Below are 18,438 nucleotides of genomic sequence, written 5' to 3' on the forward strand. Positions count from 1 at the left end.
AATAAAAAGGCAACTGGGGGCACCTGGGTGGCTCAGTTGGTTGAGCGTCCGACTTCAGCTCAGGTCACGATCTCACGGTCCGTGAGTTTGAGCCCCGCGTCAGGCTCTGGGCTGATGGCTCGGAGCCTGGAGCCTGCTTCCGATTCTGTGTCTCCCTCTCTCTCTGCCCCTCCCCCGTTCATGCTCTGTCTCTCTCTCTCTCAAAAATAAATAAACGTTAAAAAAAAAATTAAAAAAAAAAGGCAACTGGATGGGAATTTCATTAGTCAACAATGAACAAAAAGGAGATAAAGCTTAACATTTTAATTTAATCAGTGGTCAAAAATATAGAAATAAGCAACAGGTTTTTATGACTTGCTCAAAGAATCCACAGCTCTATTTCAGAGCTGTTCCTAGGCCCATACTTTTTTTTTTTTTTTTAAGGCTCTACCAACACACATTTTTCCCTGAGAAGAGCCTGGGGAAGCCATCCCGGGCTGTGCCTGACCTGCCGCTCCATCTGGCCCTGACACTCGCTCTTCATGGCCTTGAGGAGGGCTTCCAGGCGCTGCAACTCCATGTTCCTATCATCCAGCTCCCGCCGCAGGTGGTCAATGGTGATGCTGTTGCCCGTGTCCCGGTCCCACAGCCGCTTATTCTGCTCCTTCTCCAGACTCAGCTCCTTCTCTCTTTTATGCAGATCAGCCTACAAGAAGTGAGGTGTGTCCCCCGATTTGTATTAAATAATTCAAGAAAAACTCTTATTTTCCTTATATCATCTTTGGAATTTTTATATGATTTGAGAAGCCTCTGGTTGTGGAATCTTATTTTTTTTAATGGCTTAAGAACAACTACTTCCTAGAAGAACATGGTAGCAGTTCGCTTACTTGTAATTTCTAGCATCACAAGTAAATCTCAATGGACTAGTCCCCAAATAGTATAAAACTAAAAGGAGAACACAGTAGATTTTTAAAGTCGTCCTGTTTTTAAGGTTTGGGTTTTCTAGCAAAGGCATTATGCCTCACACCAAGTGTGCTCCTGTAATAAAGAAATGTTCAAAAGCTTGAAAGAATAGCAACAGTCTTTGGTTAACTGCTTCAGAAATGGCAGAACAGTGTTTGGTACTGAGAGGGGAGTAGCAGTTGGCTATGAACAGAATTCTGTTCCTCTTCCACAGCTAAAAAAAAATACATAGTGTTTACTGACAGCGAACACTCAATATAATGGGAGAAACAAAGACAAAGGAAAAAGTAAGACACAGACACAAAAAACTGGAAGTGGTTTGTCATTAAAGAGACACAGCTAAGCAGGGCACCTGGTGGCTCAGTTAAGCATCCAACTTCAGCTCAGGTCATGATCTCCTGGTTCATGAGTTCAAGCCCCATTTTGGGCTCTGTGCTGTCAGAGCCCCTCTCTCTCTGATCCTCTGACCCCCTCTCTCTGTTCCTCCCCCCCCACCCTGCTCACTCTCTCTCTCTAAAATAAATAATTTAAAAAGAGAGACCCAGCTAAGCAAAAACAGAAAGAAATCACTGAGGAGATCAAAATTCTTCAAGAAGGCATTTGAGTCGGACCTTATGACCAGCTTGGAAATGCAGAGATCAGGAAGAAGGGACTGGAAAGGTGGATGTGTGATTTGATTGGAGTACTGGGGGCATGAAGAGAGAAAGGATCAGAAAGGTAAGCTGTGGCCAGATTATGAACAGTTTTGAAAGGTATAGATAGAGTCTGACTTTTATGGGGAAAATAATTTTGGAGTCATAATGACATAATCAGAGTGATATTTTGGAAGATGAGTATGGCAGCACTTTACAGGCCAGACCGAAGAGGGGGAAAACTGGAGGTAGGAACCCTAGTAAGGAGACGTTGCCCTGCTCCAGGTTAAATGAGGGGCTTGAACCAAGGGGTAGTGGTGGTAAGAATGAAAAGGAGGGGAGGGTTTTCAAGGTCTTTCAAACAATCTGAAAGATTTTCAAATTAGATCTGAGGACTTGGGGACACACGCAATAGGAGGGAAAGATGTGAAGGACTATCCCAAGGTTTGGAGCTGGTCACACACAGCTGCCGGCTCTACCTTTAACGTTTTGCTCCTCAAACCCCGTGTCAGCCTATGAAGGATGGCTCCACCAGCAGAGGGCACTATACCCTACAGAGGGGTCTGGGAGTGAGAAGTGTATTCTACTGTACTGCCAATATCACATATAGGAATACCAAACATCTCCTTTCCTAAATTTCTTACCCTACAGTACCTCTGACAGAGGGCACAGGTTGCTTCACTACTATTGGGATCCTATTTCCTTTCTTTAAAATAATTTTTTTTAACCTCAACTTCCATTCAAATGTTCTGTACACACATGTCTGTGTTTTGAATGTTATTTGGCTTGAAAACAAACACTCCATACTACCTCGGTTTAGTAGAACACATTTATCTAATTGAAAGATGGGTCAACTGAAGACTAGCTTCACCTAATTTATAAGCTTTAACAGTTCTGCTTAAGGAAAACAAAATAGGTAAAGTTTAGAATATTTATATTCAAAACTTGAATAATGTCAAGATATTCTGTTGTGTATGTATGTGCAAATGTTTTGTAAAATTTGTAATTTTATAAATAAAACCAGTTTTATGAAACATTTTGGTGAGAAACTTCCTAGAATTAATCTCATTCATATTTAGAGCATAGTCTTACCAACAGCTTTTGAAGCTGATCGTCCAAATTTCCTGATTCCTGACTGAACTGATCACGTTCTGTCCGTGCCTCAGTTAGCTCAGAGTTGGCAAGGACTAACTGCTTTTCGAGCTCTTCTATCTAGAAGGAAAGCAGAAATCAATCTGACTATGTTAGTGGGGAATATACAATAAATACAGTCTTTGGAAAACGGTATTATTTTGGGGGCAAAAATAAAAGCTTACTATGATATGTTTTGCAAAGTTTTCTAAACTTAAGATCTATGTAGAATTGTAAGAGGGAAATTAGCCAAAATGAAATATTTGATGCTGTTAGATATGGGCACTGTTTGTAATCTCTCTTTTTCACACCATTCAAGGTTTGTCTCCTTTGAGTATGTGTTCTGTCATTTGGTACTTAAGGAAATTTGGTGTGGCATAAAAAACATTGTATACAGCCCACACAAATGACATGCATTATAGGCAGAAGAGTTATTTTGTTTTAGAGTATCAGAGTTTCAATAATAAAAGGCATCGAATATGCAAGGTAGGCTGAGGTTAAGATCTCAGACAATGGAGACTCCAGGTTTGGATTTTAGCTGAGCCACACAAATTCATAATTTAGGTATTGAGATATTAAAATAACGGGACCATGTTGCTACTTAGTGTTATCACTAAAATACTACTTCCACAACCAGTAAAAAGAAATCCCTGGTATCTGCATAAATGCTACATATTCCTTCTTACTTCTAAGGCATCTATTCAATAGGCTTCCAGATTTATTATGTCAAGAATAAAACTTATTGGTTTGGATAATGAACTGTGATTAAAATTTCTTCGAGAATATATGAGCAAGAGTAATTTTTTCTTGATGAGTCTCTATTTTTACCTGGACCAGGTTCATTTAGGATCTTCATTTATTAATTCAACACATACTTAGTGCTTATATGAACACACATATATGCAACTACCTCTTTGATAAATGCTAAGTATGAATACACAGAATTTATATACCTTTCTGTATATACAGAATCATATACCTTTAAAAAAGTAGATTATATAGGCTCATCAAACAGTTTCACATTTGCCTGCAGAGTAGAATCAGAGCCCGCAAGGATTGGAATATACATTTTAATATTTGCCTCGGATATATTTTAAAACTGGCTTTACATTTGACTGTATGTTAGATATAAACAAGTATTTCACAAGAATGAAATATACATAAAACATTAGGCTACAGCAGAAATGTGTTAATAGGTTCTACTAATCCTATAAAGGAAATTCTTGCACTCTGGCACTCCTTTGGAGGCATATATGGAAAAAAGCCATACAACAACTCCACCTCTGTGGCATGAGTAGCTTCCTAAGGAAAATGGATGAACAGTGTCAGTTGATATGATCCCTTGAGTTCTATTATTATTGGGAAAGACTAAGTCAGCACACACTTAGTAATGGCATTAGGAATACTTACGGAAAAGCCCGCAAACTTTTATGTGGGTGGACAAATATAATCAGAGAGGCAACATGATCAGGCTAAGAGCCAAACACCTTAGGTTCTGGTAGAGGTGCTGTCACATAACCTCTCTGAGTCTCAATTTTTTTCATCTATAATTTGAAAAAAGTAATCTAGAAGATCTTTCAAATGCTTTTTTTTTTTTTTTGCACGAGAAGAACAGTATTAATAGAGCTGAAATTCTATAATTTCCACCTGTCTTTGGAAACAAAGTATGGTCAAAGAAACCATATTTTGAGCTATACATTTAATAAGAACAGTTTCAACTTGAACAGTTTCAACTTGAAGAGTTGCTCATATGACTAAAACAAACATTTTCTAGTCTGAGTTTGGCATAAAGCTATTTTCTCTTTGAGCAAAGTATTTGTAGATGTGCTTTAAAAGCTTAAATTAAGACTTGCTATTTTGTCTGTTGTCATTAAAAAAAAAAAGTTCTGGATGACCACTTGATAACATCAAACTAGATGGTGAAAATCTATGAGGCCACATTTTTAAATAGAAAAGGAAGAAAGGAACAAAGAAAAAGAAAAGAGCCAAGTCTTCTCTTTCGTCTAAGTCTACTGAGCATCAGAAGTTCCTCCAGACCCCTGCAGGAACATTGGTTTTGTACTTGTCAGTACTGACTCAGCTGCTATAGCTCTGCTTTTACCTTTCACTTTTTAGAATAAAAATATTTATGTTAGTTAATCAATCACAAAGATAAATGGAGAGTGAAAGGGAAAACCACTGACGTAGCAGCTGAGCTGATACAAACAGCTGTACAAAACACCTCAAAGCCTTTTGAAATGTCCAGAATAAATATTTACTGACATCTGAGATATATCAAAGGTTTTTTCTTTTTCTTTTCTTTTTCCATAGCAGCACTGGTTTTCCCTTTCACCATCTATGAATCTACTTTTTGTTTTAGATCACTGGACAAATACTTGGATCTCACTCGAATCTTTACAGTAATTTTAGAGATGTTACCAATCACACCAAATTGTATCTTTTGTGTTCTGTGCTCAAAGACGGCACAGATGTTGGGTAATGAGGGACGCTGCAGGTCAGCACGGAGGTGCATGGGCAGAACTATGCAAAGATGTTTGCACAGAATCTTCCTGCACAGTACAGAGCTCCAGCCAGTGCTACTAAATCTTTACTTTTTGAGTACGAAATTCAGCCCCAAGTGCTTTCAGAGTAGGAAAAAATAAACTTAGAGTCAAGATCATGAGATATTTTTGTTGTCAAAAAGCGAAAGTTAAGAGTAAAGCCAAATCTACAGAGCCAATAGTGACAGCTTCTACTGGTCCAAATTCGTAAAGGGGGATTCTGGAGGCTCTCCTAAAATGGAAAGAGAAGAATAGAAAAAAAGCATTACAGTAGAACACTTATGCAAGCTATAAAAACTACATCTACAATTTTCTTTGAAATACAGTTTCTATTTTCATCAATATGAAAATACTTCTGTTATTCTGAAGAGACACACGGCCCTAGCGAGTCTTCTCTCAATTTATGCTTTTTAGTTAGAAAAGTTTGGTTCAGACCTATCACATCATCATTTTTTTTTAAATAATAAAGATTTTTTTTTCTGAAGGAATCTGACCTCAGGAGAAAACACTAATACTGTCTCTCATAAAATATGTTGATGCGTGGTATCAGCACACTCATGTTTCTTTTCACACAAATCTCACTTTTAATCATAGTTTTTACGTATTATTCTCTTTGGCTTTTTTACCTTATTGTTATTTGGACAGTGTATACTAAAATGTTCACATGAGCAGTAGAAAATAGATTTTAAAGTTCTCAAAGGCTTTAGCAATGTAGAGTCAAGGTACATGACAATGAAAAAAATTAAACAGAAAAATTTGTGGTTTTTAGATTTTGTATTCAATTCATTACAACAAAAACATTTCATAACAATAGAATTTTTCAGGGCCCCCAAAATGAAATCCTTCTGTTAATTAGCTTGATCTCTCCTGCTCAGTTGCACCATGTACTGATGACATTTCAGGCCAAAGTATATTCAACTCTATAGTAAGATGACAGATAATCCTCTGTCAGTGTTCCCTGACTAAAGGGAGTTATTATTAAGAGAGCCCAGTTAACCACCATCTAGGTACCAACTCCACAGGTTCAACATGTTATGAATCTCAGTGATCTGGATTAAAAGTAGCTAAGCTAATACATACACCCTTCTTTCTATTCAATGTTGACTGCTTAAGGCTAACAACATTATTAGCACTCCACTGTTTACATTAGGGCAAAATAAGATAACTATTCTAACCTTCTACTATATGTATCATTGTATATCTATATGGCCTCAAAGCATTCATATGAAAAAGTCTACAGTCATTCATCAGGATGCTTATGCTTCTACGATGCCAAAGAGATAAATATTTATAAAAATTCATAAACTATTTTGTATTCCTTATATGTAACTAAATTTCTCACCATGCTGAAATTTAGAGTTGATAAGTATGGTGCTGTATACAGACTGTACGTGAATTAGCAAACAATGGGTGATAGCTTATGGAGGGGTAATTTTTCCAAGCAACATTTTTCCGTTACAATGGAAAGCTACATATAGCACTTTCAGATTATGTAAGGAGACACAAGTAAGTTGAGTTTTGCTTAGTACTTCACAGCTTTTCAAAGAGTTTGTCAATAAACAATGAATATTCAATCTGTTCAAAATGGGTTGAGTAGTGCTGAGTATCAGTCAGTGGATTGGGCTATAACACAACAGCTCTCCCAGCTAGTCTCTCACTGCTGGGACTTTCCGGGCTCACTTCTGCCAATGTGCCTGCCTCCACCAGACCAAGTACTAGAGCCTCTTTCTGCCCCACGCTGTGCTGAAAGCAGGCCCATCCTGCAAGGCGACATCAAGACCTTTCATGCAGGCTTGGTTTGCCCAGAAAGGGGTGGACATTCCTGCTATCAATCTTCAGGGGAAAAGCTCACTTTGAGAAAAGAAACTAGAACACAAAAAGCAGGGCTCAGAGAAGCAGAAAAAAACAAACATTTCTCTCTAGGCTTCTGTTTGTTGGTTTAGCCTCTAAGCAGTCCAAGATTCCTGAAGGCTACTCTTAAGTGGCAGTGGTTGAAATGACCTTGACACAGGGATTTTGGCTAAGAGTTAAGCATGCAGTCTAGTAAGGCAGTGTTATTCAAACTGCAAGGGGGCCAGTGAATCCTGGTATCAACTTAGTGAGTAAAAATATCAGCATCTGAAGAGAACAGAGAAGAGCCAGCATCACATGTAACCGGGGTAAATACTGTTCAGTGAAAGTTGCTTCAGTTAGCATGTGTGTAGTAGATAGATCATAAGGTAAGCTATTTTTTACTGTGGGTAGTGATCAACAATTGTTTAAAAGCCAAGGCTATAAGAGCATCTAAATCTCATAACTAAGATTATATAGTATCATGTTACTCTGTATTGTTTTAGAATTTAGCGAAGTCATGTCTAAATTTTCCATTCTTATTTTGACTGTGCCACAGGGAATGAAGGTCACGGTATTACATTCTGTGCTTGCACTCCACTCGAGAACCAAGGAGGAACAGCCCCCTCCTGTGGCCAGCACAGGGGTGACAGCGGTAATTAAATGAGGGGCTGCCCATAGGAGGGCAAATGTCTGGAAGAATTAGTGCTGCGCCGCTCTGGAAAACAGTGTGGAGGTTCCTCAAAAAATTAAAAATAGATCTACCCTATGACCCAGCAGTAGCCCTGCTAGGAATTTACCCAAGGGATACAGGAGTGCTGATGCATAGGGGCACTTGTACCCCAATGTTTATAGCAGCACTCTCAACAATAGCCAAATTGTGGAAAGAGCCTAAATGTCCATCAACTGACGAATGGATAAAGAAATTGTGATTTATAAACACAATGGAGTACTACGTGGCAATGAGAAAGAATGAAATGTGGCCCTTTGTAGCAACGTGGATGGAACTGGAGAGTGTGATGCTAAGTGAAATAAGCCATACAGAGAAAGACAGATACCATATGTTTTCACTCTTATGTGGATCCTGAGAAACTTAACAGGAACCCATGGGGGAGGGGAAGGGAAAAAAAAAAAGAGAGGTTAGAGTGGGAGAGAGCCAAAGCATAAGAGACCCTTAAAAACTGAGAACAAACTGAGGGCTGATGGGGGGGGGGGAGGGTGGGGAGGGGGGGCGATGGGTATTGAAGAGGGCATCTTTTGGGATGAGCACTGGGTATTGTATGGAAACCAATTTGACAATAAATTTCATATATTTAAAAAAAAAAAGAATTAGTGCTGCGATATTCAACTGCTTCTTCCCATGTGAAGTGTTTTTCTGGTACTGTTACCCCGTAGAATTGGGCTATATTTTAGGGGAAATCTGGCAGCTTCCTTATATTCTATTTCTTCCCCATCACCTAAGGTGTGAGAAATCAGCTAAAAGCAACGGTTAGAACTGGAGGCTCTCTTACGAGGTAGGATGACTTTTTGGTGAAACTGGGACAATTTGGAGATGAAAGGTGGTATTCACAAAACAGGACACTGGGATAGCAGGTGCAGACTGGACTGTTGCCGGCAAACAGGCATGTATAGTTGGTCGCCTTTCTCACATGGAATAAAGAACATGAGCTCCTCTGGATGGTAGCTCTTTGCTTATTTTTTAGGGTCTCTGACACTGCTTTACAAATGCCTGAGAGTAACACAAGCATAAGCTCTGGATAAATGGTTGGTAATGATAGTGAATACCTTGTCTTTAGCTATGGAAAGTGAGAGAACAAAAAACCCCCAGAAAATCAAATATTCATTAATATCTGCTTTTAAAAGGAATTGTGTGATGAAAGATGATTTATCTTCCTAATTATTTTTTATTTAGACTAATCTTATTAATTTGGTTTGCTAGCCACACGATGATTAATAACTAGGAGTTGAAGTAAAACCTAGGAGGTAGGCCCCTAAAGTAGTAGGGGGGGACCACTTGGTACCAGAATACTTGTTAAAACTAAGCCTTGTAAAAATAATTTAAGTGGTCTTATTTTTAACTTACGTTTCTAGAAACTTACTTGTAAGTGTGCAAAACTTTCTTTTTCCAGAAATGAATTAATTTGAGCAAACAAGTTAAATTAAACTTGTTTACAATTTAACATATAGATATTTGGCATCCTCCTACTCCATCTTAAAAACTGCTTTTAATTTGATATTACTTTGATTCCTCATTTTCAAATAAACTATTTAAAAATGTGTAATTAAATCTGTGTATAATAGTCTGTGGTAACAGAGCAGCAAAATCTGATCTCACCTTGTCTTCATACAGCCTTTTGGCTTCCCTTAATTCAGAACGTAGCTGAGAAACAGTAGATTCCAGATCACTGAGTTGACGCATATACATTGAATTTTGGTTTCTTGCTTGTTCTCTAAGAAGGGTTTAAAAGGAGAATAAAAGCAAACAGCAAACTGAGACTAAGTGTGATATCTAAGAATACTCTAGCATTTAGATACTTCCACTAGTTCCTTTATATGGCATTGCTAGGCCAAAAGTCTGTTTTTGTTTCTTTGTTTTTGTTTTTAATGTTCACTCATCCATTTTTGAGAAACAGAGAGTACAAGCGGGGCAGGGACAGAGACGGAGACACAGAATCTGAAGAAGGCTCCAGGCTCTGAGCTGTCAGCACAGAGCCCGATGCAGGGCGAACTGTAAGATCATGACCGAGCTGAAGTTGGATGCTCAACCAACTGAGCCACCCAGGCTCCCCCAAAGTCTTTTATTTTCCAAAACTGCTTCCTAAAAGCTTCAGCTCAACAATGTTGTTAAGTGTTGAAGCTAGATGGTGTATATACGAGTTCATGCATACTATTTTCTCTCTATTTTTATATGTGATTAAAAATGTCCCTAGAAAAACTTCTAATACATAACCTCAAATTATAAAGTTATTTATATGTATACATATAAATATATACGTAAGTATATATACACACATAGTGTGAGTGTGCTTGATTGGTCTTATCAGTTGAGATATGAACAATATTTAAAACATCCAATTCCAAGAGTCCTAAATACTTGCAATAATATTCCTTTTTTTTAGACAATTTTTTTAATATTTATTTTTGACAGAGAGAGAGAGAAAGACAAAGTGTGAGTGTGGAGGGGGAGAGAGAGAGACAGACAGACACAGAATCCAAAGCAGGCTCCAGGCTCTGAGATGTCAGCACAGAGCCCGACGCGGGGCTCGAACCCACGAACCGCGAGATCATGACCTGAGCTGAAATTGGATGCTCAACAATTGAGCCACCCAGGCACCCCACAAATAACACTGCTTAGATGGTCATATGACATTATCATTTAAGTAATCTTCTCAATTCATTTAAATGTTAGAAAAGTTTTACTTTCTTATGGAATCTGTAAGCAAAGTTTAAAAGATTTTAGGACACAACATAAATGAAATAGTATCTCTAAAATGAAGATAAATGGCTACCAATTTCAAACCACCAGGACACACATACTGAATGATTTCCAGTTGACTCTGGATGCTATTGGCTTGGCTTCGAGCACTGCTAGCTTTCTCGGTAAGTCCTGTTATTTCAATTTCATGTTCACTTATTAACTGCTCAATCCTATAAGAAGAATGTGGTGTTTGTTATTTGATACAAAACATTTTGTTTGACTATTACTTATTCTAAAAACTAATGATTTTCTTTGGGATGAGCACTGGGTGTTGTATGGAAACCAATTTGACAATAAATTTCATATATTGAAAAAAAAAACTAATGATTTTCAACACTCTCAAATTCAGTATTTTGTTTTGACTTTGAATATGCTACTCATTTTAGGTTTTGGAAGTCAGATTTTTAAAAAATTTTACAATGGTAATAAATTCCAAGTACTAAATATTATATGACACACCTAGGGAAGTGTCCTTTATGCCAAAATATTAGAAATACAAAAACAGGTTTTTAAATATTCACACTAAATCATAAAGACTTTACATCATAAAGCTATGCATTAGGCTCAGGTCAGGTTTTACCAACAAATGAATGACAAAGGCTCTCTCTTTGACCAAACTTAAGTCAGGCTCCTCTGAGGCCTCTTCTAGGTCTTGACTTTGGCACCCTTCACCCCTGCCCTTGGCCTGCTCAGGCTTAGTAAAAATCCCCCTGTCCTTGACGTGTCCTCTTAGTGATTTTCCATCCACTGCCCCTCTCACCTGCTCCTTGGCTGTAAATCCCTGCTTTCTTGGTTGAGGTGAGAGAGCTAAGGCTCAACTCTCTCCCCTAATGCAAAACTCCTACTACAATAGCTTTGAATAAAGTCTTCCTTAACCCTCTTAATAAGTATCAGAATAATTTTTCTTTTCACATGAATTTACCACAAACCTATGAAGAAAACTGCTTTGTTTCAGAACATTTTAGATTTTGGAATTTCTGATGAGGGACTGTAAACCTATGGTTTCTTCACTACGACTATCTATACTTCTGTCAGAAACCCACCTATCTTGATGTTGTTGAAGAAGCAGTTCTATTTTGTTCTGTGATTCAGACTTCAGTGCTTCAAGCTGCTCCTCTACCTAGTTATAAAAAAGAGACAATGATTTAGGGAATGGTAAATCTACATTTTGGAAAAGTTGGAGAGCTTCCAACTAAAGGAACTCTTTGGAAAGAAGCAAATAAAAGTAATACTGAAACTGAATACATTCTATCACTGTATTTCATTAGAGCGTTTACTTTGGTTATACTCTCACGAAGCCACACAGGCAAATCGAGCTAGTTCCCTTAATTTATTGAGAGATCATTGTAAATAACTTATTTTAGAGAACAAAAATGAGAACTTGCCTTACTTTTAAGAACTCAGAAAATTATACACCTAATACTATTCTCTTAATGGATTTTAATATAAAATTGAATAGTGTTCTCACCACTTACTGGAAATATCCTCCCTTTAAGATAAGATATCTCTGTGTCTAATTCTCTTAGGATTTTGCTAATAGCTGAGCCCATGTTGCGGAAGTGGAGAGTAGACACGCTGTCGTGTTCATATATCTTCTTGCCTGAGGCTTCTTCAAAGTCAACTAGGACTGATCTGATATCTTGAAGCACTCCCTCATGACTCAGCATCATCTTTCTCAGCTGCTCTATCTGTGTGTTGCTATCTCTCAGCATGTCCTCCTTAAGGCATTTGGCAGCTTCAAGTTCATGAACTGTATTTTGAAGCTGATTTCTTAAATCTTCCTGGGACTGACTCTCCCTTCGTCTAGGAAGTAGGTGAAAGAGAAGAAACAATATTGACAAAACTCATGTTCACACAAGTAGTTTTATGCTACAAAGAGTCAAACTTTAAAATAATTTTAGGTAGCGAATCCCCCAACCTGATGTCAGCCATGGCATCTCTCTCCATTTGCATCTCTTGAAGTTTTGTTTGCAAATCAATGACGGATTGCCTTAAGTAAAACTTTTGTTTCTCATGCAATTCATTGCTCTGAAAAAAAAAAAAAAGCCACACAAATCAGTCTTCACCAGAGGAACATATTTCCTTACAGCTAATAATCTCCAAAAAATCCATGTATTATTAATTTACTTTTATGCGTACTTCCTTCTCCTTTCACCATAGTTCAGGGTCTAATTAATCATACCTCACCTAGGTTACTGAACTATCTTAACTAGACTCAAAACTTGGCCCCTTTCAGAATCACTTCTTTACTTAACCAAAACACTATTTCTAAAACAAATCAGACCTCCAGCTCAAGATAGAGATAGAACGAAATTTTGTTCTTGAAAACAGGGAATTGGTTAAAATTCTGTAAACAGAAAAGTTGATCTAAAAAATTAAAAAGAAAGTCAATCCCCACCCCCAACCCACTTAAAAACTTGACAGCAGACAACCAGTAACCAAAACACAAAGTGTTCTACTACAAAGAAATTCATTCAGATCTCTAAAATCAGGCACTGAGGCATCTTCCAGCATAATAACTGATGACAGCTAATCATCCCAAAGCCAAGACATTGATTTCTGCCAGTGATAGAGAGCTTGCCATCAGCTTTTTTACTGCTCATCTTTGAGTATGAACAAAAGCAAACAAACCAACAAACAAATACCACTGAACTCCTGAAGAAACATTATAAAATAAAAAAACAGAGACCAAGATTAAACAAAGAAACACACACACACACACACACACACACACAAGGACCCAAAGAATCAAGTTATGAAGCAATGGAAGAACACTTTTTAAAACTTACATTTGCAGAGAAATTTGAGGGACATTACAGCTATAAAGAACGAAATACTATGCCAAAGAAGTGATCGGGGCAGAAGAAAGAGTTCTTGGAAATTAAAAATATACTTACACACTAAAAAAGCTGCAATAGGAATGCTGGAAGTCAAGAAATGTCCCCCCAAAGTAGGAAAAGTAGGTAAAACTTTTGAAAGAAAAGGTAAGAGACTTAGAGGGTCAACCTAGGAGACACTAATTGACTAAAAGGAGCTGCAAAAGAGAGAACTGAGAAAACAGAGGGAAAGAAACTATCAAAGAAAAAAACAACTGAATTCTTCAAAGCTGAAAAGTACATATCTGCAGACCAAAATGATCCACTGAATCCCCAGCACAGCAAATGAAAAAACTTAAACCCACAGCTGTGCACATTATGGTAGAATTTCAGAGACAGAAGAGCCTAAAGCCTCCAAAGACAAACCTCAATTAACCAAAAACATATCATCTACAAAGGAGCAAGTATCCGACATCTACTTCTCAGTAGCAACACAAAATTCAAGGACACAATATTTTCAAAGGATTGAGAGAAAATGACTGCTAACTTACCAAACTAAAGTCATCCTCAGAATGCAAAAATCCACAAAATGTATGTCCCATATACCCTTTCTCAAATTTCTGAAGATGTGCTTTGACTAAATGAAGAAGTAGATCAAGAAAAAGGAAGCCAGAAAATGGTGAGCCCTGGAAATCATGGATCCATTCAGGAAAGCAGTGATAAGAAGAAAACAGTTCGTTATACGCAGACCTGAGGAGAAACTCACATAGACTGGAAAACAGGTCAGAAGACTCCTGAAGAGCCCTGGGTCAAAGGGGAATTTGAGAGAAAACCTACATGATGGTTCTTTAAGAAAAAAAAAAAAAAATGACGATATGATAAAGGAAAACCGCACAAAGAAAAAGACAGGCAATTAAGAACCACCAGAGGGGTGCCTGGGTGGCTCAGTTGTTTGGGCGACTGACTTCTGCTCGGGTCATAATCTTGCAGCTTGTGAGTTCGAGCCCCGTGTCGGGCTCTGTGCTGACAGCTCAGAGCCTGGGGCCTACTTCAGATCCTGTGTCTCCCCCTCTCTCTACCCCTCCCCTGCACACGCTCTGTGTCTCTCTGTCTCTCAAGAATAAATAAACGTTAAAAAAATTTTTTTGTTAAAGAACCACCAGAAAAAACACTACACAGGAAAGGAAATGTAATAGGATCCTAGTGGATTCTGCAGTCGGCAATGTTTATATAGTCAATATAGGGTTAAGGTCCTTTAGCTTTTCCTCTTATAGTCCAGGTGAATAACTACAGTATAGTCTGAACTTTGGATGGCAACAGTGCAAATGGAAACAGGTTTGAGAAATGTATATGAGATATGCCGGACGGACATGGTGATAAAGTGATGCCAGGGAAGAGGTATCAAGAATAAGTGAGGTTTTTGCCTCGTGCTACTATGCAAGGGTGGCCCCGCATATAGTTAGAAGGAACACTGGGACAAGAGTAGGTTTGGGGGCGAGATCACGTATACAGCTAGAAACGTTGAGTTCATAGAGCCTCAGAAACATCTCATGTAGAAATGACAAGTAGGTACGTGGATACACGAACTGGTGCCAGAGCTAAGATAAGAGGTCTGTACTAGAAATGTAAGTTGAACAATCATTGGCATATAAATGGCAATAGATGCCATGGGAATCACTATGACTATTTTGGATGGTATTTTTGCTGGAACAAGAAACAAAATGAGTAAGCTCAAGGAAAATCAGGAGAGTGTGTTTCTTCTCAGACCCAGCAGAAAAGAGTGCTTCAAGAGGAAGAGGATAATCACCTGTGTCAAATGTTGCTGAAAAGTAAGAAAAGGAATGGAAAGCATGGTTGCTTACCCTACTATAGCACAGATCTCACTGTTGCTATCATTTTCTATTTAAATATCTCAGCCACAGACTATAAATGTGTACATAGAAAGGATGATGTCTTTTCCATCTTTATATACCCAGCACATCTGTTACACAGGAGGTTCACGCTAAATATTACAAGTATCCAAATAGCCCTGTTGTTCATTTAGTGATTTAACACATATTTACTGGGAGCCAATCAAGTGTCAAGATACTCTGCCAGAGGATGGATATGGAAAATAAATTAAGACACTGTTTACTTCATTGGTATCTCTGTGCTTCTTCCATCCATCTAACCAACCAACCCACCCACCCACCCGCTCTTTTTATCAGTGTATTTATCATAAGTATCATCACTATTTGTTTATATACCAGCTCCTCTTCAAGTCTATGAACCCCTTGAGTCCTACCTTAATCATCTTTGTACCCCTGTACGTAATACAATAGTATATAATTTTCAGCACTTAATACAGTTGTAGCTTTTCCCTTAAATGTGCTTATGTAGTCTGATGAGATGGAACAACGTGTTAATGAACACAGTAACGTGTACTAAATACTACAACAGACATGTGCACATAGGGCAACAGCTGGACAGGGAATATACCTAATGCTGTCTAGGGGGAAGGATTCAAAGAAGGAAATGCTTGCACTGAGTTCTTGGTGGATAATAAGAATTTGCCAGGCGGACAGGGTAAAGAAGAGGTAACGGCCTGGACCAAAGTATGAAGCTCTAGAATAGCATGCTACATCCAAGGAAGAGCAAGTAGCTTCATACTGCTGGAACGGAGGGTACATTTGGGGAACAGGTAGGAGATGAGGCTCAAATGCACAAGAGAGGGGTTATATCATCAAAAGGCTTAGGATACAATGGTAAGTTTGACTTTTAGACTATAGACTACCGGAAACCAGTATACAGTTGTAAATCTGGCTAAAGCTGACCTCATTCCACATAAGGTCGACTTACAATTTTCAGCAAATAACTTCTATATACTATTTAGCTGTTATGTATATACCTACATGTAAAGGTCTATCCGTACAACTGCTTTGTAAAGAAAAACCAGGTATCATGATAGGAGGACAGCAGGCCTGAACCAATTATTATAATTACAGATAAATGCCATTAATTATAACATTTTGAGCTATTCAAGTTTCATTAAAATTAGCCATGAAACCAAGGAATATGTATGGAAACTTTATGTGCCCAATTTTTAACACTGAAATAGAAAGCATAGGTCAAATTAATAACTTTAACTAATAAATCTATTGCTAAGTGTTTCTTCTAGGAAGTTTAGGTTCTGTTCCAAGGCAATGTGCCTCACTGTCATCCCCGAATGGCACGAAGTTCTAGAAGAAAAGAATGTAACTCACTTCATTTAGTCTTCTCTGCAGATCTTTGACTTGATGTGAATATTCTTCCAAAACACGTTCAATGTGTTCCTTTCCAGGGTAAGGGATAACTTTTCTAGGAGAATCAAGCTCCACTTCATATTTGGGGAAAAAAGGAATCTGTGTCAATGTCCCAGCTGAAGATGTGTTTTCAATTATTGTACCACGAATAGACGACATAAAAAATGGACTTGAAGAACCTAGATATTAAAGAATTCATCAATCAACTTAGTAATAAAACAATTTTATGGCAAACATCATCCCAGGTGATCTCCTTAGTGAACACTCAAGGGGCTCAAGGTCTCATGGCAGAAAATAGACAAGTAAAAGATTGGTAACAGCTCTGAGAGGACACAAGGTAAAAAGGAAGAGATCAGGGAGGAGGAGGGAGTTTTACTTGATAGCGATCAAGTGATACCTGAGCTTGAACGAGCCTTGCGGTATATTAAGGAGAAGAGGAAAGGCATTGTGGCAGTGGGAACACCACAGTTACTGGTGAGGAGGCTTGAGACAGCACTGCGTATTCCGGGTGACAGGAAAGTAGCAGCCAGATATGAGAACTAAAACATAGTCCAGATCATGAAGGGCCTCCTGGTCACGACAAGGAGTTTGAATTTCATCTCAAAAGCTTTGGGAAGTTATTAACGGATTTGAAAGTGAGAGAACAGTTAACTACGTCCGTAGTTTGAAAAGGCTCTCCGGCTTCAGCGTGGAGAATGCACTGCATGGAGATAAGCTGAAGGTAGAGAATCAAGTCCGAGAAGGCCTTCAACAATGCCGGCAAGAAATGGCAAGGGTCTACCCTGAAGTGGAGACTATGGTGACAGACACCAGGGTGTGTATTTGAGAAATACATGCGGTAAGTAAAAGACAGAGAGGTGCCAAAGATCTCTCTTGGGGTTTGAGCTTCAACATCAAGTAACGCTGTTTGATTTGTGCAGCTGAGGAGTATGATGTGCTTTAGAGATAAGGATTTGGGAGTCATCGGCATCTGAATTCTAGTGAATCCTTGGAGTCAATGGGATCATCGAGGGGCAGTGTACAGAGTGAAAACAGAAGAGGATCCAGGAGAAAATACCAATATTTAAAGAGAAGATGAAGGAAGTAAAATCTGGGAAGGTTCACAGAAGACCCACAAAGATATTAGAGAATTATATTCAAGAAACACCACTGGTTTTGACTGAGTGACAGAGAGAGTGTGAGATGAAGAGGCCTCCCCGTAAGCAGGCCGAGAAACCCCCCAGCTGAACACATATACTACCTTTCACGTAAAAGGAAGGAGGTCTCAAAGTCAGACCCAAGAGTACAGAGGATGGTGTCAAGACCCACGGAGAAGTATTCGCAGGCCTGAGTCCTCATGAGGGGATGGTCAACCTGTGCTCAGCTAGATTTCAGAATTGAGACGGACTGTGTGCCTGTTTACCCCATTTGGGATGGTTGTGTTGAGAGAGGTTATCCTATGCCTGCCTGCCACTGTATGTTGGCTGTCACAGGTCTTCAGACGAAGAAGAACTAAGGAGTTGTACTTAAGGACTTACAACTGAGGAGCTTTATCCATACCTGAATCTAATTTCAGTGAAGGGATTCTGGTCTCAGGGTGCCTAGGTGGCTCAGTGGGTTAAGGTCCTGCTCTTGATTTCTGCTCAGGTCATGGTCTCATGTTTGTGAGAAGGAGTCCTGTATTGGGCTCTGCACTGAGAGTGGAGCCTGCTTAAGATTCTCTCTCCTTCTCCTTCTGGCCCTTCCCACCCACCCACCCCCGCCCCCCCAGATTAAAAAATAAAAATAAAAAGAGATTCTGGCCTCTGA

The 18,438-nt window shown here is 38.7% G+C and overlaps 1 protein-coding gene across 13 annotated transcripts in view; it reads right to left on the bottom strand.

Annotated features, from left to right (window-relative positions):
* The window catches only part of CCDC158 (coiled-coil domain containing 158), a 103,442-nt gene that overhangs the window by 67,359 nt on the left and 17,645 nt on the right, over nucleotides 1–18,438 (bottom strand). For 11 of the 13 annotated variants that reach the window (XM_049630678.1, XM_049630680.1, XM_049630682.1 and 8 more), the window contains 8 exons: nucleotides 16,612–16,829; nucleotides 12,472–12,581; nucleotides 12,029–12,356; nucleotides 11,597–11,673; nucleotides 10,613–10,723; nucleotides 9,411–9,525; nucleotides 2,667–2,786; nucleotides 488–685 (listed from right to left, as the gene is read on the bottom strand). In XM_049630678.1, the coding sequence (XP_049486635.1) occupies nucleotides 488–685; nucleotides 2,667–2,786; nucleotides 9,411–9,525; nucleotides 10,613–10,723; nucleotides 11,597–11,673; nucleotides 12,029–12,356; nucleotides 12,472–12,581; nucleotides 16,612–16,829 (1,277 nt within the window). The remainder of the gene's footprint in view (nucleotides 1–487; nucleotides 686–2,666; nucleotides 2,787–9,410; nucleotides 9,526–10,612; nucleotides 10,724–11,596; nucleotides 11,674–12,028; nucleotides 12,357–12,471; nucleotides 12,582–16,611; nucleotides 16,830–18,438) is intronic. The other 2 variants (XM_049630684.1, XM_049630688.1) reach the window with 2 other exon arrangements.

Source organism: Panthera uncia, chromosome B1, assembly GCF_023721935.1.
Source record: "Panthera uncia isolate 11264 chromosome B1, Puncia_PCG_1.0, whole genome shotgun sequence".
Classification (NCBI taxonomy): domain Eukaryota; kingdom Metazoa; phylum Chordata; class Mammalia; order Carnivora; family Felidae; genus Panthera; species Panthera uncia.